At 33.0% G+C, this 25000-nt stretch overlaps 1 protein-coding gene across 1 annotated transcript in view; it reads left to right on the forward strand.

Moving 5' to 3' along the window:
* The window catches only part of idh1 (isocitrate dehydrogenase (NADP(+)) 1), a 29936-nt gene extending 8980 nt beyond the window's left edge, over positions 1-20956 (forward strand). The window contains exons 4-9 of the mRNA XM_061970815.2: positions 3388-3490; positions 6811-6988; positions 8340-8491; positions 12237-12377; positions 12456-12618; positions 20281-20956. Of these exons, the coding sequence (XP_061826799.2) occupies positions 3388-3490; positions 6811-6988; positions 8340-8491; positions 12237-12377; positions 12456-12618; positions 20281-20374 (831 nt within the window). The 3' untranslated portion in view covers positions 20375-20956. The remainder of the gene's footprint in view (positions 1-3387; positions 3491-6810; positions 6989-8339; positions 8492-12236; positions 12378-12455; positions 12619-20280) is intronic.
* The last annotated feature ends 4044 nt before the right edge of the window (positions 20957-25000 follow it).

The following is a 25000-nucleotide window of genomic DNA, read 5'->3' on the forward strand; positions in this document are numbered from 1 at the left end:
AAGGGGTTAAAAACAAAACAAATTGTGCGCACAGCAGCATTGGTGAGGGAGGGGCAGAGACAGAGAGAGAGAGAGAGAGTTATGATAAACGCGCATGCGTCGCCAGGCTTTGCTTTTTATCCATAGATTTATCACATTTAATTTTTTATTATCTATAGCAGAGGTGTCAAAAGTGTGCCCCTGGAGGCCATTTGCGGCCCACAGCTAATGTTTTAAATGCCTACGGCACATTCTAAAAATACTATTAAAATAAACAAAAACATAACAAAAGTGAAATAAAAAAGCTTAAAGGTTAAATGTAATTTAGAAAAAGTTGCAATGTTGACTAATAAAACAAAGCTGTTTTTTTTTCTTTCAAACTGTCATTGCTCAAAACATAATAATGAATCAAAATCAATGTTATTATGAATTATTGACCTATCCAAGGTTCCCATTACTTCACATCAAATATTCCACTAAGAAAAATATTTTTGGTGGAAGATTTTGCAAATTTGGTAAATAAATAACCCAAAAATGTATATTTTCTTGTTTTCTTACTGTACCGAAAATGAACCGAACCGTGACCTCTAAACCGAGGTACGTACCGAACCGAAAAATAAAAAAATACGATAGACGAAAGTACACTGGTATTTCTAAACGTACGTGTTTAGATTTATGTGTTTTTAATCACTTTTTGCAAATGCATCATAGCAAATAAATGATAAATGGGTTGTACTTGTATAGCGCTTTTCTACCTTCAAGGTACTCAAAGCGCTTTGACACTACTTCCACATTTACCCATTCACACACACATTCACACACTGATGGAGGGAGCTGCCATGCAAGGCGCTAACCAGCACCCATCAGGAGCAAGGGTGAAGTGTCTTGCTCAGGACACAACGGACATGACGAGGTTGGTACTAGGTGGGGATTGAACCAGGGACCGTCGGGTCGCGCACGGCCACTCTTCCACTGCGCCACGCAATGCAAGTTAAACTGTTACGTCTATTATCTATTATCTTATCTTGGTACTCACCTGTGTTGCCAGATGGCTACGTGTTGACTCATTTTCATTGGATAGTAAAAGTTACTATTTGGCCAAAAGGAATTATGACATCACTGATAATAAAGATTAACTGCTCCAATGAGGCGAGATTACCCAAACTGTGCTGTAGGTGGGTTAGGGTGAGCAAATCAAGCGCTCCTTCTCTACTGCGTGCCGTGCTGTAAACCTGTGGTAAACTTCCCCCAAACTCACAGTGTAAACTAGGGTTACATAATATTGCCGATATCAATGATATACATTTGGATGACAATAGAGCTTTTGATACTATCGTTATATTGCATGTTGATGACACACACTAGCTGCGTCCCACAAATTTAATTGCGACAAGCGAACAAAATCATCCTTAACGCACAGTAGTATCCTCAGTGCAGCTTCTAAATCACTAATCCTTGCCTCCATTACAGCAAATAAACTGTATTCCTCACAAGTAACATTATCACTGGAGGACTAGAGGATGAGTAATAGCTAAACATGCCATAATGTAAACAGGGGTGGGCACATTGATCAAAATATTGACAGTAACGATACCAAGTATAGCGTCAGTATATGGTCGATACTATGGTGATTAGATCAATAGTTGTTATCGTTTTTGTTATTGTTTACAAACTCAGGAAATAAAAGCCAAAAATAGTTTTTGCTTTTTTTTTGTTATAATAGAATAGAATACCCTTTGTTATTGCATTAAAAATACAATGAAATTGCTCCAGTAAAATGCTTTACCACACATAAAAACAACAATCTGCACAGACTTGTCATTCACGCAATTACACACACATAATAATAGTCTTAAGAAAATATAAATAGCCAATAATAAAAGTGATTGATTGATTGATTAAGGTTATTTGTTTTACTCTATTGACTTTTTTATGATTATTTTAATGTAATATAAAGGAATAATCAAATAATATCAATATTAATTGATATTACACTGTCATCCTGTGTTTTTGTCAGATTACAGTTGTAATCCAAAACTGCATCATTTAAGGATCCTGATCATTTTAAGTATGAACATTGGTAAGGCCAATACTGTCCCTGTAACTACTTGGTATTGGATCGATATCGAAATTTGTAGCATCTCCCAAAACTAATGTAAAGTATCCAAACAACAGAAGAATAAGTGATTATTACATTTTAACAGAAGTGTGGGTAGGAACATGTTACTACTGTTGTAACCAGATAATAAAGGTAAATTAGCAAGTAGAATAATATTAGTTTTAACAAAATATTGTTATATTGTTACCGAATACATAAGCCTCTAAATTAGGAGCCTTTGTAATCCATTTAGAAATACTTCTATTATTGTTTTAAATACGAAATAATATATCGTGTCGTTATCGTAGTAATACTTTTAGGCCATATCACACATCCCTAGTGTGAACAAACATGGTGTCGATCGTGTGGGGCTTTTTCACTGTTTCAGAGAATGGCATTTCGTGTGCTACTTGCGCAAAATGTTCTATAAGCATTCTGCGAGGAGAGGGGGGGGGAAAAACATCGAGCTTCAACACATCAAACCTTATCAGCCACATGAAATGCCAAACAGTGTTTTAAAATCCGACAAAGACACCTGCTGCTAAAGAAGCTGCCCCAAAGCTCTCGAGAAGGAGGAAGCTATCGGTACCTGTATCAGCTTGAAAAATAAAATTGTGCTTCCCTTTGCCGTAAATCTATACAGCTGCCCAAGCTGAACACTGACTACTCTAAAGTATATCTAAGTTTACGTCTTGCAGTATTGTCCCTTAAGAATATTTTATCATAGAAGAGCCTTGTTTAAGTCCAATCATTCCACTTCCATGTAAGTATTAAAAAGAATAGGACCTAAAATAGATCCTTGAGGGACACCACATGTGATAGTGGTGGGCTTTGAGGAGCTTGTATCCATACCTTTTCATTTAATTTCAATTTTCTTTCTGAGAGATAGGATGTGAACCACTTGGGAACGGTACCAGAGGCCCACCAGGTGTTTCCGTCTGTTCCAAAGAACAAGTCAACAAGACATAGTCCCACTTGAACTTAATGCATAACCAGTTGTTCACTGTGTTCTACGTGAGCTGCGGTTATTGCAGGCATCATCCGACCGTCAGGAGACGCACGGTCAAAGATTATATTTCATCAGCTGTCCTTTGAACCGCCATGTTCCGTCCCCGCGGGCTGAGTTCAGTCATAGTCAACAGGGCAGGAAGTATGTAGGTGAAAAGTCACATGGTAGACAGTTGTGTAATTGTCTGTGAAAGCATGGCTGTGTGTCTTACAGTAAGCAACCAGGGAGGGTTCATAACTGTACACGTTGGTCTGTCATGTGCTGCTAATATTGAGTTTTTTTTGTTTTTTTTCCAACACAGTACAAAGCCACAGACTTCGTGGTTCCTGGGCCGGGCAAAGTGGAGATGATCTACACGCCCTCTAGTGGCGAAGCAGTGAAGTTTGTGGTTCACAACTTTGAAGGTAGGTTTGTGTGTGCGTTCAAGCATTCAACGATTATAACTTCTGATATTTGTGTTGGCCCTGCGATGAGGTGGCGACTTGTCCAGGGTGTACCCCGCCTTCCGCCCGATTGTAGCTGAGATAGGCTCCAGCGCCCCCCGCGACCCCGAAGGGAATAAGCAGTAGAAAATGGATGGATGGCTATTGTTCTACGTATATGAACTCCACTTTGTAAAGGGGATCAAAGCTTTTTTTAAATTGTATTTTATAGAGGTGTAACTGTACGTGTATTTTTTTTAAACCGTTTCGGTACGGGGGTTCCGCATGCGTCGCCAGGCTCTGCTTTTTATCCATAGATTTATCAGATTTAATTTTTTATTATCTATAGCAGGGGTGTCAAAAGTGTGCCCCGGAGGCCATTTGCGGCCCACAGCTAATGTTTTAAAGGCCCACGGCACATTCTAAAAATACTATTAAAATAAACAAAAACATAACAAATGTGAAATAAAAAAGCTTAAAGGTTAAATGTAATTTAGAAAAAGTTGCAATGTTGACTAATAAAACAAAGCTGTTTTTTTTTTCTTTCAAACTGTCATTGCTCAAAACATAATATTGAATCAAAATCAATGTTATTATGAATTATTGACCTATCCAAGGTTCCCATTACTTCACATCAAATATTCCACTAAGAAAAATATTTTTGGTAAATAAATAACCCAAAAATGTATATTTTGTTGTTTTCTTACTGAACCGAAAATGAACAGAACCGTGACCTCTAAACCGAGGTACGTACCGAACCTAAATGTTTGTGTACCGTTACACCCCTAGTATTTTATTATATTTAGTTCAGTTTTATGTGGTCAAGTTGTATTTATATGTGCATGGCTGTTAATTGGTTCCAAACATGACGGCGATAAACGGATTTTCGCAAAGTAGAAATCCTTAAAAATAAATGTAATATTTTCATAGCTAAAGCATAAAAAAACTATTTATGATCTTTTAAAAATTGTTTCTTAACATTGCAAGAGCCCTCTAGACATGAAATAACACACTTGAGTCACCCTTACACTCCTTTATCCCCATTTAGTAATGCTGCCTAAGGCTGAGCCAATCAGTGGCCACGATACTGAACAACGCTCTCTGATTGGTTTGGTATCACCTAGTGGCCAACACTTTTGTAGTATTAATGTATTATTAGTTTGTTTATCTATTTTGTATGCCTTAATATACCTAATTTTGGACCAAAAACATTGTTGAATATGGTTTAAAGAAATCTGTGATGTGATGAAGCCTCAATATTTGAAGTGCGATGTGGCACAGGCTGACTAGTATGGATGTAGTATGTTTTTTCATTTGATTATTATTTCATTTTTGTAATACTCCCAGTTTACTTTGAGGAAGGTGTGTTACACCCTGGGCTAGTTGCTAGTCACAAGACTTTTATTTTACTGTGTTTTATTTATGTATCCATTGTTTCAGAACATTTTCTACAATTATCGATGTTACAAATTTTACATCCACAATCGGAAAGGTCAAAGTTCCGACTGATACAGTTTGTTTATAGTTTTACTGTTTAAGGTTTATTGTCAAAGCAATGGAGACAGTGTTTTGCATTTTAAATAGAGATGTTCGATTATATCGGACTGCCGATATTATCGGCCGATAAATGCTTTAAAATGTAATATCGAAAATTATCGTTATCGGTTTCAAAATTATCGGTATCGGTTTCAAATAGTAACATTTATGACTTTTTAAAACGCCGCTGTGTACACGGACGTAGGGAGAAGTACAGAGCGCCAATAAACCTTAAAGGCACTGCCTTTGCGTGCCGGCCCAATCACAAAATATCTACGGCTTTTCACACACACAAGTGAATGCATGCATACTTGGTCAACAGCCATACAGGTCACACTGAGGTTGGCCGTATAAACAACTTTAACACTGTTACAAATATGCGCCACACTGTGAACCCACACCAAACAAGAATGACAAACACATTTCGGGAGAACATCCGCACCGTAACACAACATAAACACAACAGAACAAATACCCAGAACCCCTTGCAGCACTAACTCTTCCAGGACGCTACAATATACACCCAATATGCACTTTGTGACTTCAATAATAAATATGGCAGTGCCATGTTGGCATTTTTTTTCCATAACTTGAGTTGATTTATTTTGGAAAACCTTGTTACGTTGTTTAATGCATCCAGCAGGGCATCAAAACAAAATTAGGCATAATAATGTGTTAATTCCACGACTGTACCGGTATATATCGGAATCGGTAGTTAAGAGTTGGACAATATCGGAATATCGGATATCGGCAAAAAAGCCATTATCGGACATCTCTAGATTTAAATGGGTGTACCGTATTTTTCGGACTATAAGTCGCTCCGGAGTATAAGTCGCACCGGCCGAAAATACATAACAAAGAAGGAAAAAAAACATATATAAGTCGCACTGGAGTATAAGTCGCATTTTTTGGGGAAATGTATTTGATAAAAGCCAACACCAAGAATAGACATTTGAAAGGCAATTTAAAATAAATAAAAATAGTGAACAACAGGCTGAATAAGTGTACGTTATATGAGGCATAAATAACCAACTGGTATGTTAACGTAACATATTATGGTAAGAGTCATTCAAATAACTATAACATATAGAACATGCTATACGTTTACCAAACAATCTGTCACTCCTAATCGCTAAATCCCATGAAATCTTATACGTCTAGTCTCTTACGTGAATGAGCTAAATAATATTATTTGATATTATACGGTAATGTGTTAATAATTTCACACACAAGTCGCTCCTGAATATAAGTCGCACCCCCGGCCAAACTATGAAAAAAAACTGCGATTTATAGTCCGAAAAATACAGTAATTTAGAAAAAAAAAATTATATTGATCGGAATTTTTTTTATGATATCCACAAACTTCAATGAGCTCGTTGTGTTATTTGGGACCATGTTTGTGCTGGTTGAATTCTTTTTTTCTGCACCATGACTAGAAAAGGTTGATTGGATTGGGTCATGTAAGTAATTGCTGTGCATGTTATTCCTATGGACGTAGAATCAATTGTCACTGACTTGAGTTACTTCATGGAGTCATCAAAGGACGAAAAAATGGCAGCTATCGGACCGCTTCTGTAAGACGTCGGTGGGCTCGCGGGCCGTTTTTTGGACACCCCTAAATGGATTGTGCTTCTTATTTTGCTCACTTGAGCGACGCAATTCTCTACGGACAAGTTTAACAGATCAGCTTTGTGTGCGATATCAAGTTTGCACGTGTTTTTTAGTACACGCAAACCTTTAGTCGATGTGTGTATATTTGCGTGCAGGCACGGGCGGCGTGGCGTTGGGGATGTACAACACGGACAAATCCATCAAGGACTTTGCTCACAGCTCCTTCCAGATGGCCCTGACCAAATCTTGGCCGCTCTACCTCAGCACCAAGAACACCATCCTGAAGAAGTACGACGGGCGATTCAAGGACATCTTCCAGGAGATCTATGAGAAGTACGAACACGCAGTTGTGTCTTTCATATACACTAAAACCCCGCTATGGAGAATAATGGACGGAATATAAAAAATAAACTTATTTTGACACTCTTAGCTAGGGGTGTAACGGTACAAGTCTTTGTATTGAAACGTTTCGGTACTGGGGTTTCAGTTCGGTTCGGAGGTGTACCGAACGAGTTTCCACACGAACATATTAAGTAGCCGCCTCTGCTTCCTTCTGTCTCTGTCAGTCCTCTACACAGCACCCAGCATTGTCCCACCCACACAACCATATGATTGGTTACACACAGAGCGGTAACAGCCAATCAGCAGTGCGTATTCAGAGCGCATGTAGTCAGTGCTTAGCGTTTAGCAGGTAATCATCAGGCAGCGGACTCTCCCCAAATGATAATAAACACCTCCCAGTCAACTACTAGTAACATCACTATGAGCCCATTGACGTTCTAGAAATATAAACGGCAGCTCAGCTCGCTCGTAGTCCTGGCTTGAGGTGAAGGCTAATTCGCTTTTAGCGTAACGTTAGCTAATTTTTCTGTGTATGTGTATGTGTATGTGTGTGTGTGTGAGTGTGAGTGTGAGTGTGAGTGTGAGTGTGTGTGTGTGTGTGTGTGTGTGTGTGTGTGTGTGTGTTACGGACAGCAAAGCCCTGTCTGTCTGTTATTTCACTTTACCTTTTTCTGTGTTGATTTAGCTGTGTTGAAGCAGCAAAAAAAGGACATTATGTTAAATGAAGAGTTTCTGTCTCTGATAGTTGATATAATAATGTAAGTGCATCATAAAGCCTACATGAACTCCATGGTGTTCAGGGATGAATAGTCTCTCCTATTGCTATTGTACCATTTTTTTCAGCTATAGTTACATTAATCATTAGTAATGCAGCAGCCTAGTTTTGAATGGCAGGGTCCCTGCTATCACATGTTGATAAAAATATAACATTTACGTAATAAAAATCAACTACAGGCTTCCCAAATGCTGTAATAAATTAAGCATGATGAGTTGACTTGAAACTGTTTAATGTTGCACTTTTTATATGTAGAAGAAAAGTTTTGTCATTTTATTTAATCTGAGCAAAAACTTGAGGCAGTTTAATGTTGATTAACGTGGGCAGAATTATTATAGTGTTCCCAATGTTAAAAGGATAAAGCCATTGTTTACAAATTTGGTAAATAAATAGCCCAAAAAATGTATATTTTGTTGTTTTCTTACTGTACCGAAAATGAACCGAACCGTGACCTCTAAACCGAGGTACGTACCCAACCAAAATTTTTGTGTACCGTTACACCCCTACTCTTAGCTAATGGCATTCTAGCTTTAGTGCTCTTTTGTTCACACTGTTGTGTTTCCTCAGGGAATACCGCCCTCAGTTTGAGGCCAAGGGCATCTGGTACGAGCACCGACTGATCGACGACATGGTGGCCCAGGCCATGAAATCGGACGGCGGCTTCATTTGGGCCTGCAAGAACTACGACGGGGACGTCCAGTCCGACTCCGTGGCACAAGGTCAGTGGTCCATGAAGACGACACAACGGCACACACATGTGAAATCCTCTTAGCAATAGAGATGGGTACCGAATCCGCTACTTTTTTGGCACTGACCGAATCCCGATGGTCCTGCTGGGCACAGATTGATGTAAAATCCAACTGTGCCATTTTACAGTACCGTTGGCGATCACTCCAGCAGCACTGAGAGCAGACTCAGCCAAACAACCTGTAGGTACACTGCAAAAAGTCAGTGTTCAAAAACAAGAAAAAAATATACAAAAATTAGGGGTATTTTATTTGAACTAAGCAAAATTATTTGCCAATAGAACAAGAAAATTTGGCTTGTCAAGACTTTCCAAAACAAGTAAAATTAGCTAACCTCAATGAACCCAAAAATACCTTAAAATAAGTATATTCTCATTAATAACAAGTGCACTTTTCTTGGTAGAAAAAAAAAAGACTTTTTTGCTCAATATGTTGAAAAATATTCTTAAATGAAGTAAATGCTAGTGCCATTATCTTGACATAATGATATGCGCTCGGCATTACATTTCTTGAAACCAGCAAACTTATACTAAAAAGTCATTTATTGTTCTTAATGGAAAGGCAACAAGGCAACCGCTTGTTACTCTCGGGGTCTCCTAGCCGCTCAGGCAAATCATATTGTCTAAAAATGCATTTTTCCATCGATAACATGACATCATCGTGCCAAGTGCGTGCTCTTTCAGTCAATTAGTGCGCATATATACAGCCTGGCCCCCGCCCCAAAAAATTTTTAATTGTAATTTTGAGGAATTTATCTGAATGTGCATGAACTATTTCTGCTCAAAATAGTTTGAAATGTTAAATGTTTAAATATTAACTGTCAGTTTACTGTACTGTGCCAACTGTACTACTATATGAGTACATGTTTTCTATTGTTTCATTGAAAATAAAACAGCAAAGTCCATTTGGCTGTCATCTGTTTTAATTATGAGACACAATTGTGTCAAAATCATGATTTTTTTTTCATGCTTGCAATAAGAAATGATTACTTTAAAAAAGTAGTTTTTTACTTGTGAGTGTTGATGACACAGCTTTGCAACAGTTGATATTCTAGTTTCAATCATGTTTTACTCAATATAGGTCATCACATCTCAGCAACAAGCTGTAATATCTTACTGGGATCATTTAGTGAAGTGAAGTGAATTATATTTATATAGCGCTTTTCTCTAGTGACTCAAAGCATTTTAAATAGTGAAACCCAATATCTAAGTTACATTTAAAGCAGTGTGAGTGGCACTGGGAGCAGGTGGGTAAAGTGTCTTGCCCAAGGACACAACGGCAGTGACTAGGATGGCAGAAGCGGGTATCAAACCTGAAACCCTCAAGTTGCTGGCATGCCCACTCTACCAACCGAGCTACACCGCCCCAAGTTTTAGGACCAAAACCCTTAAAACAAGTAAAACACTCTAACATAAAATCTGCTTAGTGAGAAGAATTATCTTATCAGACAGAAAATAAGCAAATATCACCCTTATTTGAGATATTTAATCTTACTTAGATTTCAGTTTTTGCAGTGTAATGTTGCAATTCTCAATGCCAACAAGGAAATCGACTCAAAAAACACTCCAACCTAAGTAAAGTAAGGGTCCACTTTTCCAAAAATGTCTTAGCTTGATGCTAATATATATTGGCTTTGCTATTGACATGCTACTGATGAGCATTAACGATTTTACATGGGGATATCAACACCTCTAAAGTACAACTAAGATGCACGTTACAATCAAGCAGCTAGTTAGTATTAAGTACAATACTGAGAGTATTAACACTTTTTAGTAGAGATGGCCGATATTATCGGCCGATAAATGCCGATATTATCGGCCGATAAATGCTTTAAAATGTAATATCAAAAATGATAGTTTTTTTTTTATCGGTATCGGTTTAAAAAAAAAAATGTTTTAATTTTTTTTTATTAAATCAACATAAAAAACACAAGATACACTTGCAATTAGTGCACCAACCCAAAAAACCTCCCTCCCCCATTTACACTCATTCACACAAAAGGGTTGTTTCTTTCTGTTATTAATATTGTGGTTCCTACATTATATATCAATATATATCAATACAGTCTGCAAGGGATACAGTCCGTAAGCACACATGATTAATTAACAGTTAATTTTACTCATTTTCATTAATTACTAGTTTCTATGTACCGTATTTTCCGCACCATAAGGCGCCCTGGGTTAAAAGCCGCGCCTTCAATGAACGGCATATTTCAAAACTTTGTCCACCTATAAGCCGCCCGGTGTTGTAAGCCGCATCTAACTGCGCTAAAGGAATGTCAAAAAAACAGTCAGATAGGTCAGTCAAACTTTAATAATATATTAAAAACCAGCGTTCTAACAACTCTGTTCACTCCCAAAATGTACGCAAATGTGCAATCACAAACATACGTATATCAACATGGACAGAGCTGCGTGAAAAAAGCCACCCGACCTCTTCGCGTAAACTTAAACTTACCTTAACCACTCGCTCATCTTTTCTTCATCCATCCCTTCGAGTTAGCTTTTATGATGACGCCGGCTGGAAAGGTCTCTTTTGGCAAGGTCTTCCTTTTGAATATCACCATGGGTGGAAGTTTCTGGCCATTAGCATGGCAAGCTAGAACCACAGTGAAGGATGACTTCTCATTCCCTGTGGTGCGAATATTCACCGTACGTGCTCCCGTTGTATCCACAGTGCGGTTCACAGGAATATCAGTTGCTGTGAAATAGTAATCCGTGTGCGGATGGAGAGATTGCGTCTTTTCATGAACCGGATCCCTGACGCTTATTAGGAGCCATTTTGTGGTCTTTACAGATGTAAACACACAAAGGAAATGAAACGTACGGTATATCCGCGCGCTTTTTCTTCTTCTACGCGGGCGGGTGGTTGCTTACAGTAGAAGAAGAAGCGCTTCCTGTTCTATGGGGGCGGGTGCTTACCTTGGCGGTTGCTTGCGTAGAAGAAGAAGCGCTTCCTGTTCTACCGGGAAAAAAGATGGCGGCTGTTTACCGAAGTTGCGAGATCGAAACTTTATGAAAATGAATCGTTATATTAATCCATATATAAAGCGCACCGGGTTAAAAGCCGCACTGTCAGCTTTTGAGTAAATTTGTGGTTTTTAGGTGCGGCTAATAGTGCGGAAAATACGGTAACTGTTTTTATATTGTTTTACTTTCTTTTTTATTCAAGAAAATGTTTTTAATTTATTTATCTTATTTTATTTTATTTTATTTTTTTAAAAAGGACCTTATCTTCACCATACCTGGTTGTCCAAATTAGGCATAATAATGTGTTAATTCCATGACTGTATATATCGGTATCGGTTGATATCGGTATCGGTAATTAAGAGTTGGACAATATCGGATATCGGCAAAAAAGCCATTATCGGACATCCCTACTTTTTAGGGTGCAACAAAAAAAACACTAACCATATACTACTGCCATCTAACGTCTTGGACTTGCAACTGTAATTGCAGTTTAATGTCATTGCAAATGATAATATGATGATAATCAAACAAGATAAAACAACTGGACAGCTGTTATAATCAGCTCATTTTTAAATGTTGCAATAAAAAAATCTAATTTTAGTATCAAAAACAAGTAATATTTATTAACTCGCATTCACATTGGTACTGATCAGTATCGGTATCGATTCCCAGGTGCCGGGAATCGGTACCGTATCGGTTCAAGTGTTAACGTTACCCATCCCTAGCTAGCAAGTCTTCTTCGCCAACAGGCTACGGCTCCTTGGGGATGATGACCAGCGTGTTGATCTGTCCCGACGGACGCACCGTGGAGTCGGAGGCGGCGCACGGCACGGTGACGCGCCACTACAGGCAACACCAGCAGGGCAAAGAGACCTCCACCAACCCCATCGGTAGCAAACACACACAGTTTGCCCTTTTGAAAGGACGCCGGCGAGATGTATTCACCACGTGTCGTTCTGTCGCCGCAGCCTCCATCTTTGCGTGGACCAGGGGCCTCCTCCATCGGGCCAAGCTGGACAACAACAAGGAGCTGGGCGTGTTCGCCGAGGCGCTGGAGGCCGTTTGCATCGAGACCATCGAGGCCGGCTTCATGACCAAGGATTTGGCCATCTGCATCAAGGGGCTTTCAAAGTAAGATAAGATTTTGATCTTTTTTATCCTTTTATGTTGTTGTTTTAATTTAATTGCTGCTTTAATTCACCTAGGTTTTGTACAGCGCTTTGTGATTTAATCTGTGATAAGCACTTCATAAATACAATTGACTTTAAGTGACAGATAAGGCGAAAACAGAGCAGTGTGTTTAATGCACATTTTTCAACCTTTTAATCTCCTAATAGTACCACTTTTTATTTAAAATAACCACAACTATTTTCTAAAGATTTGTGTAAAACTAAAAAAATGTTTATACATTGTACGCTTTTTCCAACCTCCTACTTGTTTCCCTTATAAAAAACAACAACAACCTTATTCCTGTAACGTTGTCTTTTTTGTTAAAAAAAAAATCTAAACTAAATTAGTCTTTTAAAATGACAACTATTTCCTCCTTGAAAAAAAAATCGAGCTTCTCTAAGATTACACTTTTTTTTTTTTAACCTTTTATTCTCTTACTAGTACCACTTTTGTCTGTGGAAAACATGACTATTTTCAGAAGATTTGCGTGGAAATAAATTAGTTTTATTGTATACTAAAGTTAAATTTAATAAGAGGCTCAAAAATATTTTAACTTTGTTTTGTAAAATTGTGCCTTTTTCCTTTGGAAAAAAATGCAACCTCTGTCCTTTGAAATTACAATTTTTCCCCTTGAAAAACCCCCAACTTTTATCTTGTAAGATTACACCTTTTTAAACTTTATTCTCTTAATAGTACCATTTTTTTTATTCATAAAACATGACTATTTTCAAAATATTTGTGTGAAAAATCTAAATATATTCATCTAAGATTTCCAACGTTTCTTACAATTTAAAAAAAAATTGTTATTCAATTAAATACTATAAAAATAACGCTTTTTTTCACACACAAAACAGAACCGTGGTCTTTAAAAAATACCACTTTTTAGCCTCCTAATAACTTTTTTAGGATTACATATTTTTTAACTAACTGTTTAATCTCCTAATAGTACCACTTTTTATTTAAAATAATCACAACTATTTTCTAAAGATTTGTGTAAAACTAAAAAATGTTTTATACATTGTACACTTTTTACTACTTTTTTCTAAAAAAAAAAACTAAAAAAAACTCCTTGTTTTCCCTTATAAAAAAAAAAAAAAACCTTATTCCTGTAACGTTCTCTTTTTTCTTACAAAAAAACTAAACTAAATTAGTCTTTTAAAATTACAACTTTTTCCGCCTTGAAAAAAAAATCGAGCTTCTCTAAGATTACACTTTTTTTTTTAACCTTTTATTCTCTTACTAGTACCACTTTTGTTTATAGAAAACATGACTATTTTCAGAAGATTTGCGTGGAAATAAATTAGTTTTATTGTATACTAAAGTGAAACTTAAAAAGATGCTCAAAAATATAATATTATTTATCTAAGGATTTGCACGCTTCTTAAAACGTACAACTTTTTTTTGTAAAATATGCCTTTTTCCTCTGGAAAAAATGCAACCTTAGTCTTTTGAAATTACAAGTTTTACACCTTGAAAAAAAATCCAGCTTTATTATTGTAAGATTGCACCTTTTTAACCTTTATTTTCCTAATAATAGCATTTTTAAAAATTGATAAAACATGAAGATTTTTTAAATATTTGTGTGAAAAATTTAACTTTATTCACCTAAGACTTCCCACACATCTTACAATTATTATTTTTTTATTAAACAAAAAACTGCTTTTTAACGCAAGAAACAGAAACTTGGTCTTCAAAAAAATACCACCTTTTAGCCTATTGAAATAAATTGTTTTTCATTTCATATTCAGAATTCATATTTACCAATTTGGTCTATAGAAAACATGACTATTTTCAGAAGATTTGCGTGGAAATAAATTAGTTTTATTGTATACTAAAGTGAAATTTAATAAGAGGCTCAAAAATATAATATTTATCTAAGGATTTGCACGCTTCTTAAAACGTACAACTTTTTTTTGGAAAATATGCCTTTTTCCTCTGGAAAAAATGCAACCTTAGTCTTTTGAAATTACAAGTTTTACACCTTGAAAAAAATCCAGCTTTATTATTGTAAGATTATACCTTTTTAACCTTTATTTTCCTAATAGTAGCATTTTTAAAAATTGATAAAACATGAAGATTTTTTAAATATTTGTGTGAAAAATGTAACTTAATTCACCTAAGACTTCCCACACATCTTACAATTTTTTTTTTTAATCAAACAAAAAACTGCTTTTTGACGCAAGAAACAGAACCTTGATCTTCAAAAAAATACCACTTTTTAGCCTATTGAAAGAAATTGTTTTTCATTTCATATTCATATTCATATTTACCACTTTTGTCTATAGAAAACATGACAATTTTTAGAAGATTTGTGTGAAAAAAAAAATTTTTTTTTACTAAAGTGAAACTTGATAAGATGCTCAAAAATATATTATTATTTATCTAAAACCCCCGCGACTCCGAGAGGGACAAACGGTAGAAAATGGATGGTCAAATGGATTACAACAAAAATATAACTTTGTTTTGTAAAATTATGCCTTTTTCCTTTAGAAAAAAATGCAACCTCTGTCTTTTGAAATTACAATTTTTCCCCTTGAAAAAACCCCCAACTTTTATCTTGTAAGATTACACCTTTTTAAACTTTATTCTCTTAATAGTACCATTTTTTTATTCATAAAACATGATTATTTTCAAAATATTTGTGTGAAAATTCTAAATATATTCATCTAAGATTTCCTACGCTTCTTACAATTTTTAAAAATTTTTTATTTAATTAAATACTATAAAAATAACCTCTTTTTACACACAAAACAGAACCTTGGTCTTTAAAAAATACCACTTTTTAGCCTCCTAATAACTTTTTTAGGATTACATATTTTTTAACTAACCGTTTAATCTCCTAATAGTACCACTTTTTATTTAAAATAATCACAACTACTTTCTAAAGATTTGTGTAAAACTAAAAAAATGTTTATACATTGTACGCTTTTTACTACTTTTTTCTAAAAAAAAAACCAACCAAAAAACCTCCTACTTGTTTTCCCTTATAAAAAAAAAACGTTATTCTTGTAACGTTCTTTTTTCTTACAAAAAAACTAAACTAAATTAGTATTTTAAAATTACAACTTTTTCCACCTTGAAAAAAAAATCGAGCTTCTCTATGATTACACTTTTTTTTTTTAACCTTTTATTCTCTTACTAGTACCACTTTTGTCTGTAGAAAACATGACTATTTTCAGAAGATTTGCATGGAAATGAATTAGTTTTATTGTATACTAAAGTGAAACTTAATAAGATGCTCAAAAATATAATATTATTTATCTAAGGATTTGCACACTTCTTAAAACATACAACTTTTTTTTGTAAAATATGCCTTTTTCCTCTGGAAAAAATGCAACCTTAGTCTTTTGAAATTACAAGTTTTACACCTTGAAAAAAATCCAGCTTTATTATTGTAAGATTACACCTTTTTAGCCTTTATTCTCCTAATAGTAGCTTTTTTTTTATTTGATCAAACATGACGATTTTTTAAATATTTGTGTGAAAAATTTAACTTTATTCACCTAAGGCTTCCCACACATCTTACAATTCATTTTTTAAATTAAACGAAAAACTGCTTTTTAACGCAAGAAACAGAACCTTGGTCTTCAAAAAAATACCACTTTTTAGCCTATTGAAAGAAATTGTTTTTCATTTCATATTCATATTCATATTTACCACTTTTGTCAATAGAAAACATGACCATTTTCAGAAGATTTGTGTGAAAAAAAATTAAAAAATTGATACTAAAGTGAAACTTGATAAGATGCTCAAAAATATATTATTATTTATCTAAAACCCCCGCGACTCCGAGAGGGACAAACGGTAGAAAATGGATGGTTAAATGGATTACAACAAAAATATAATTTTGTTTTGTAAAATTATGCCTTTTTCCTTTGGAAAAAAATGCAACCTCTGTCTTTTGAAATTACAATTTTTCCCCTTGAAAAAACCCCAACTTTTATCTTGTAAGATTACACCTTTTTAAACTTTATTCTCTTAATAGTACCATTTTTCTTATTCCTAAAACATGACTATTTTCAAAATATTTGTGTGAAAAATCTAAATATATTCATCTAAGATTTCCAACGCTTCTTACAATTTTTAAATTTTTTAAATTTAATTAAATACTATAAAAAAATAACGCCTTTTTTCACACACAAAACAGAACCTTGGTCTTTAAAAAATACCACTTTTTAGCCTCCTAATAACTTTTTTAGGATTACATGTTTTTTAACTAACCGTTTAATCTCCTAATAGTACCACTTTTTATTTAAAATAATCACAACTATTTTCTAAAGATTTGTGTAAAACTAAAAAATGTTTTATACATTGTACGCTTTTTACTACTTTTTTCTAAAAAAAAACCCAAAAAAAACTCCTACTTGTTTTCCCTTATAAAAAAAAAACAACCTTATTCCTGTAACGTTCTCTTTTTTGTTACAAAAAAACTAAACTAAATTAGTCTTTTAAAATTACAACTTTTTTCGCTTTGAAAAAAAAATCGAGCTTCTCTAAGATTACACTTTTTTTTTTACCTTTTATTCTCTTACTAGTACCACTTTTGTCTATAGAAAACATGACTATTTTCAGAAGATTTGCGTGGAAATAAATTAGTTTTATTGTATACTAAAGTGAAACTTAATAAGATGCTTAAAAATATAATATTATTTATCTAAGGATTTGCACGCTTCTTAAAACATACAACTTTTTTTTGTAAAATATGCCTTTTACCTCTGGAAAAAATGCAACCTTAGTCTTTTGAAATTACAAGTTGAAAAAAATACAGCTTTATTATTGTAAGATTACGGTACACCTTTTTAACCTTTATTCTCCTAATAGTAGCATTTTTTTTTAATTTGATAAAACATGAAGATTTTTTAAATATTAGTGTGAAAAATGTAACTTTATTCACCTATGGCTTCCCACACATCTTGCAATATTTTTTTTTTAATTGAACAAAAAACGTCTTTTTAACGCATGAAACAGAACCTTGGTCTTCAAAAAAATACCACTTTTTAACCTATTGAAAAAAATTGTTTTTCATTACATATTTTCTAACCTTTATTATTTTACTAGTACCACTTTTGTCCATAGAAAACATGACTATTTTCAGAAGATTTGTGTGAAAATAAAAACAATTTTATACTAAAGTGAAACTTGATAAGATGCTCAAAAATATAATATTATTTATCTAAAACCCCCGCGACTCCGAGAGGGGCAAACGGTAGAAAAGGGATGGTTGGATGGATGACAACAAAAATATAACTTTTTTTTTTGTAAAATGATGCCTTTTTCCTTTGGAAAAAAAAATGCAACCTCGGTCTTCTGAAATTACAATTTTTCCCCTTGAAAAAAATCCTACTTTTTTCTTGTAAGATTACACCTTTTTAAACTTTATTCTCTTAATAGTACCATTTTTTAAATTCATAAAACATGACTATTTTCCAAATATTTGTGTGAAAAATCTAAATATATTCATCTAAGATTTCCCACGCTTCTTACAATTGTTTTTTAAAAATGTTTAATTAAATATTATATTTTAGCCTCCTAATAACTTTTTTAGGATTACATATTTTTTAACTAACCGTTTAATCTCCTAATAGTACCACTTTTTATTTAAAATAATCACAACTATTTTCTAAAGATTTGTGTAAAACTAAAAATTTTTTATACATTGTACACTTTTTACTACTTTTTTCTAAAAAACAAAAAACCTCCTACTTGTTTTCCCTTATAAAAAAAACAAACAACCTTATTCCTGTAACGTTCTCTTTTTTTCTTACAAAAAAACTAAACTAAATTAGTCTTTTAAAATTACAACTTTTTCCGCCTTGAAAAAAAAATCGAGCTTCTCTAAGATTACACTTTTTTTTTAACCTTTTATTCTCTTACTAGTACCACTTTTGTTTATAGAAAACATGACTATTTTCAGAAGATTTGCGTGGAAATAAATTAGTTTTATTGTATACTAAAGTGAAACTTAAAAAGATGCTCAAAAATATAATATTATTTATCCAAGGATTTGCACACTTCTAAAAACATACAACTTTTTTTGTAAAATATACCTTTTTCCTCTGGAAAAAAATGCAACCTTAGTCTTTTGAAATTACAAGTTTTACACCTTGAAAAAAAATCCAGCTTTATTATTGTAAGATTACACCTTTTTAACCTTTATTCTCCTAATAGTAGCATTTTTTTTATTTGATAAAACATGAAGATTTTTTAAATATTTGTGTGAAAAAATTTAACTTTATTCACCTAAGACTTCCCACACATCTTACAATTATTTTTTTTAAATTGAACAAAAAACGTCTTTTTAACGCAAGAAACAGAACCTTGGTCTTCAAAAAAATACCACTTTTTAGCCTATTGAAAAAAATTGTTTTTCATTACATATTTTCTTACCTTTATTATTTACTAGTACCACTTTTGTCCATAGAAAACATGACTATTTTCAGAAGTTTTGTGTGAAAAAAAATTAAATAAATTATACTAAAGTGAAACTTGATAAGATGCTCAGAAATATAATATTATTTATCTAAAACCCCCGCGACTCCGAGAGGGGCAAAAGGGATGGTTGGATGGATGACAACAAAAATATAACTTTTTTTTTGTAAAATGATGCCTTTTTCCTTTGGAAAAAAAATGCAACCTCGGTCTTCTGAAATTACAATTTTTCCCCTTGAAAAAAATCCTACTTTTTTCTTGTAAGATTACACCTTTTTAAACTTTATTCTCTTAATAGTACCATTTTTTAAATTCATAAAACATGACTATTTTCCAAATATTTGTGTGAAAAATCTAAATATATTCATCTAAGATTTCCCACGTTTCTTACAATTGTTTTCTAAAAATTTTTAATTAAATACTATAAAAATAACGCCTTTTTTCACACACAAAACAGAACCGTGGTTTTTAAAAAATACCACTTTTTAGCCTCCTAATAACTTTTTTTTAGGATTACATATTTTTTAACCGTTATTCTCTTAATAGTCAGTAAAAATAGGACTATTATCCTCATAAGATTTGTGTGAGATAAAGTATGTTTTTATACTAAAAAGTAACTTGACAAAATCCTCAAAAAAAGTTAATAATCTTAGACACTTTTACAACAACAACTTTGTTTTTGTCAAACTACTATTAGGTTTTCTAAAGACAAAAAATACAACTGTATTCTTGTAAGATTAGGACTTTTTTTTCACAAAAGAAATAACACTTTGGTATTTTCAAATTGCAACTTTTTTTTAAATTAAGATATGCCTTTATTTTTTAAATAATACACCCTTTTTGCCTGTTATTTTTGAGAACAGTCACACTTTTTTTCCTCATAAGATCGTAATTTCATTTCTGGTAACAAATGTCTTCACTTTTAATAAGGGGGAAACATGCAAAATTATACTAGTATGTTTCTTAAAGACGTACAACTTTATTTGTGTTACATGATACATACTTTTTCTTGATTATTAGAACCTTTATTCTGTATAATTATCTTCACCTCATCTTTAAGTTGCTTGTATCATGACTGCCTTCTAGTGGTCAGTGGTCTGCACTACACAACCTTAATGTCACTTTTTTAAAACCCCTTTTCAAGAATACTGGCGGTAAATAAATAAAGTGTAATAACGTCTCCTCTGCTCACAGGGTGACGCGCTCTGACTACCTGAACACCTTCCAGTTCCTTGACAAGTTGGCAGAGAACCTGAAGACAAAGATGTCTAAACAGCCCAAGCTGTGATCACGCTTACACACACACACACACACACACACTTTTCATAGATACACACTGCATCTGGAAGTCTCCCCCGCCAAGTAACTCCAAAGCCGGTAGGAACCAGGCCAGGACTTCCAGCAGGACTTAGGACTCCTATCATTCCTTCACACAAGAAGGTGTAGTGTGGGCGTATCGGGATGAGTGCCTCCTCTCCTCAGTGAAGCACAAACAGACAAAAATAATCGACAAGCTGAAGGTGGAGCCTCGCCTGGCTTGTCCAATATTATTAGTAACAAATAGCAGCAGTGCTCATGTTGTCATGTTTGACTCCAACAATGCTTCAACTGTACCACAGACACACCTCATCAACACTAAGCTAAATAAGTGACAAAAAAAACTAGTTTTAAATGTTGTTTTTTAACTGTTTAATAACTTCATCCTGCAATATGGAACCTCATGAAAATATGCTTTGTAACTCAAAGTAAGAATGCCTTAAGTTGTTTCCATGCACGAAAACTATTCCACAACTTTTATTTTAAATCATTGTAAATGCTGTTTATCATTTAAACGAACCTAATATGACAATAAATCATGTTTTTATTAGTAGATGAGACTGGCATGTTGAATACTAAAACTCAAAAAGTCATGGATCTAGTTATTATATTTTGTGCTGAAATACAACAATATGCAGAAACAGGTTCACGTCAAATATTAATTAAACTTAATACTTGGTTTTAATTTATTTGCATTTTTTGTGGCATTATTAAAGAAGTGGAGTTAAGTCCAAGTTAATGTTTGGAATATAATTTAAAAAATATCAATAGTATTATTAGTTAGGGGGGAAAAAGATAATGGGATTGTTTTTGTTTAAAACGGAGGGAATTTTTTTATTAAATTGTATTAATTCAGCATTTTTACTGGGTTTTAATTTATTTGCATTTTTTGTGGCGTTATTAAAAAAGCGGAGTTAAGTCCAAGTTAATGTTTAGAATAGAATACAAATATAATTTTAAAAATATCTTTATTTTCAGGTTTTTATTTTAATAGTATTATTAGTTGGGGGGAAAAAAGTTAATTTAATTGTTTTTGTTTAAAAATGAGGGATTTTTTTTATTAAATTGGATTAATTTAGCATTTTTACTGGGTTTTTAATTTATTAGCATTTTTGTGGCATTATTAAAAAAGTGGAGTAAAGTCCAAGTTAATGTTTAGAATAGAATACAAATATAGTTAAAAAATTTTTTTTTTTTTTCAGGATTTTATTTCAATAGTATTATCAGTTAGGGGAAATAAAGTTAATTGAAATGTTTTTGTTTAAAACTGAGGGAATTTTTAAAAATAAAATGTTTTAATAGGTTTTAATACAAATATAATTTTAAAAATATCTTTATTTTCAGGTTTTTATTTTAATAGTATTATTAGTTGGGGGGGAAAAAGTTAATTGAATTGTTTTTGTTTAAAAATGAGGGATTTTTTTAAATTAAATTGGATTAATTTAGCATTTTTACTGGGTTTTTAATTTATTAGCATTTTTGTGGCATTATTAAAAAAGTGGAGTAAAGTCCAAGTTAATGTTTAGAATAGAATACAAATATAGTTTTAAAAATATATATTTTTTCAGGATTGTATTTCAGTAGTATTATCAGTTAGGGGGAAAAAAGTTAATTGAATTGTTTTTGTTTAAAACTGAGGGAATTTTTTTTAAATTAAATTGTATTAATTCAGCATTTTTAATGGGTTTTAATTTATTTGCATTTTTGTGGCATTATTAAAAAAGTGGAGTTAAGTCCAAGTTAATGTTTGGAATGGAATACAAATATAATTTTAAAAATATCTATTTTTTCAGGTTTTTATTTCTATAGTATTATTAGTTCGGGGGGAAAAAGAGATTGGGGTTGTTTTTGTTTAAAACTGAGGGATTTTTTTATTAAATTGTATTCATTCAGCATTTTTACTGGGTTTTAATTTATTTGCATTTTTTGTGGTATTATTAAAAAAGTGGCGTTAAGTCCAAGTTAATGTTTGGAATAGATTCCAAATATAGTTTTAAAAATATATATTTTTTCAGGTTTTTATTTCAATAGTATTATTGGTTAGGGGGAAAAAAGATAATGGGACTATTTTTGGTTAAAAATTTGGGATTTTTTTTATTGAATTAGATTAATTTAGCATTTTTATTTGGTTTTAATTTATTTGCATTTTTTGTGGCATTATTAAAAAAGTGGAGTTAAGTCCAAGTTAATGTTTGGAATAGAATACAAATATAGTTTAAATTTTTTTTTTTTTTCAGGATTTTATTTCAATAGTATTATTGGTTAGGGGGAAAAAAGATAATGGGATTGTTTTTTTGTTTTTTTTTAAATAAGGGATTTTTTTTATTAAATTAGATACTTTTAGCATTTTTACTGGGTTTTAATTTATTTGCATTTTTTGTGGCATTATTAAAAAAAGTGGCGTTAAGTCCAAGTTAATGTTTGGAATAGAATACAAATATAGTTTTAAAAATATTTTTTTTTTCAGGATTTTATTTCAATAGTATTATTAGTTAGGGGGGAAATAGAGAATGGGGTTGTTTTTGTTTAAAACTGAGGGAATTTTTTATTAAATTGTATTCATTCAGCATTTCTACTGGGTTTTAATTTATTTGCATTTTTTGTGGCATTATTAAAAAAGTGGCGTTAAGTCCAAGTTAATGTTTAGAATAGATTCCAAATATAGTTTAAAATTTATTTTTTTTTCCAGGTTTTTATTTCAATAGTATTATTGGTTAGGGGGAAAAAAGATAATGGGATTATTTTTGGTTAAAAATTTGGGATTTTTTTTATTGAATTAGATTCATTTAGCATTTTTATTTGGTTTTAATTTATTTGCATTTTTTGTGGCATTATTAAAAAAAGTGGAGTTAAGTCCAAGTTAATGTTTGGAATAGAATACAAATATAGTTTTAAATTTTTTTTTTTTTTCAGGATTTTATTTCAATAGTATTATTGGTTAGGGGGAAAAAAGATAATGGGATTGTTTTTTTGTTTTTTTTAAATAAGGGATTTTTTAAATTAAATTAGATACTTTTAGCATTTTTACTGGGTTTTAATTTATTAGCATTTTTGTGGCATTATTAAAAAAGTGAAGTTAAGTCTAAGTTAATGTTTGGAATAGAATACAAATATAGTTTTAAAAATATATATTTTTTCAGGATTTTATTTCAATAGTATTATTAGTTAGGGGGAAAAGATAATGGGATTGTTTTTGTTTAAAAATTAGAGATTTTTTTTTTATTAAATTTGATTAATTTAGCATTTTTATTGGGTTTTAATTTATTTGCATTTTTTGTGGCATTATTAAAAAAAGTGGAGTTAAGTCCAAGTTAATGTTTAGAATAGAATACAAATATAGTTTAAAATTGTTTTTATTTCAGGTTTTTATTTCAATAATATTATTAGTTGGGGGGCAAAAAAGTTAATTGGATTGTTTTTGTTTAAAAATGAGGCAATGTTTAAATAAATATATTCAGTTAGCATTTTTACTGGGTTTTAATTTATTAGCATTTTTTTGTGGCAATATTAAAAAAGTGGAGTTAAATTTCAAACAAGTTCAAAAAATTCAGGTTTTTAGTTCAATAGTATTATTAGTTAGGGTTAAAAAAGATAATGGAATAGTTTTTATTTTAAAATGAGGGATTTTTTAAAATTAAATTATATTCATTTATCATTTTTGTTTTGATGTTATTATTTTAGTAGAATAAATACTGTACATAATGTAGTCGAGGTTCAGATACTGGATACTAACACTCATTAAGTTATGGATCTAAGTATTATATTATGCAGAAACAGGTTGACATAAAAGATTAACTTAATACTTTCTGAATGTATTTTCCATTTTTTGGTAACAGGAAAGTAGCGTTAAGTCCAATTTATTGTTTAGAATATAATACAAATATTTATAAATTGTTATAGTTACAATATATATATATATATATATATATATATATATATATATATATATATATATAGTTCAAGTACCTGGGAGTCTTGTTCACGAGTGAGGGAAGAGTGGATCGTGAGATCGACAGGCGGATCGGTGCGGCGTCTTCAGTAATGCGGACGCTGTATCGATCCGTTGTGGTGAAGAAGGAGCTGAGCCGGAAGGCAAAGCTCTCAATTTACCGGTCGATCTACGTTCCCATCCTCACCTATGGTCATGAGCTTTGGGTTATGACCGAAAGGACAAGATCACGGGTACAAGCGGCCGAAATGAGTTTCCTCCGCCGGGTGGCGGGGCTCTCCCTTAGAGATAGGGTGAGAAGCTCTGCCATCCGGGGGGGGGGCTCAAAGTAAAGCCGCTGCTCCTCCACATCGAGAGGAGCCAGATGAGGTGGTTCGGGCATCTGGTCAGGATGCCACCCGAACGCCTCCCTAGGGAGGTGTTTATGGCACGTCCGACCGGTAGGAGGCCGCGGGGAAGACCCAGGACACGTTGGGAAGACTATGTCTCCCGGCTGGCCTGGGAACGCCTCGGGGTCCCACAGGAAGAGCTGGACCAAGTGGCTGGGGAGAGGGAAGTCTGGGCTTCCCTGCTTAGGCTGCTGCCCCCGCGACCCGACCTCGGATAAGCGGAAGAAGATGGATGTTATAGATACATGTAATAAAAATA

Source organism: Nerophis lumbriciformis, linkage group LG13, assembly GCF_033978685.3.
Source record: "Nerophis lumbriciformis linkage group LG13, RoL_Nlum_v2.1, whole genome shotgun sequence".
NCBI classification, from domain to species: domain Eukaryota; kingdom Metazoa; phylum Chordata; class Actinopteri; order Syngnathiformes; family Syngnathidae; genus Nerophis; species Nerophis lumbriciformis.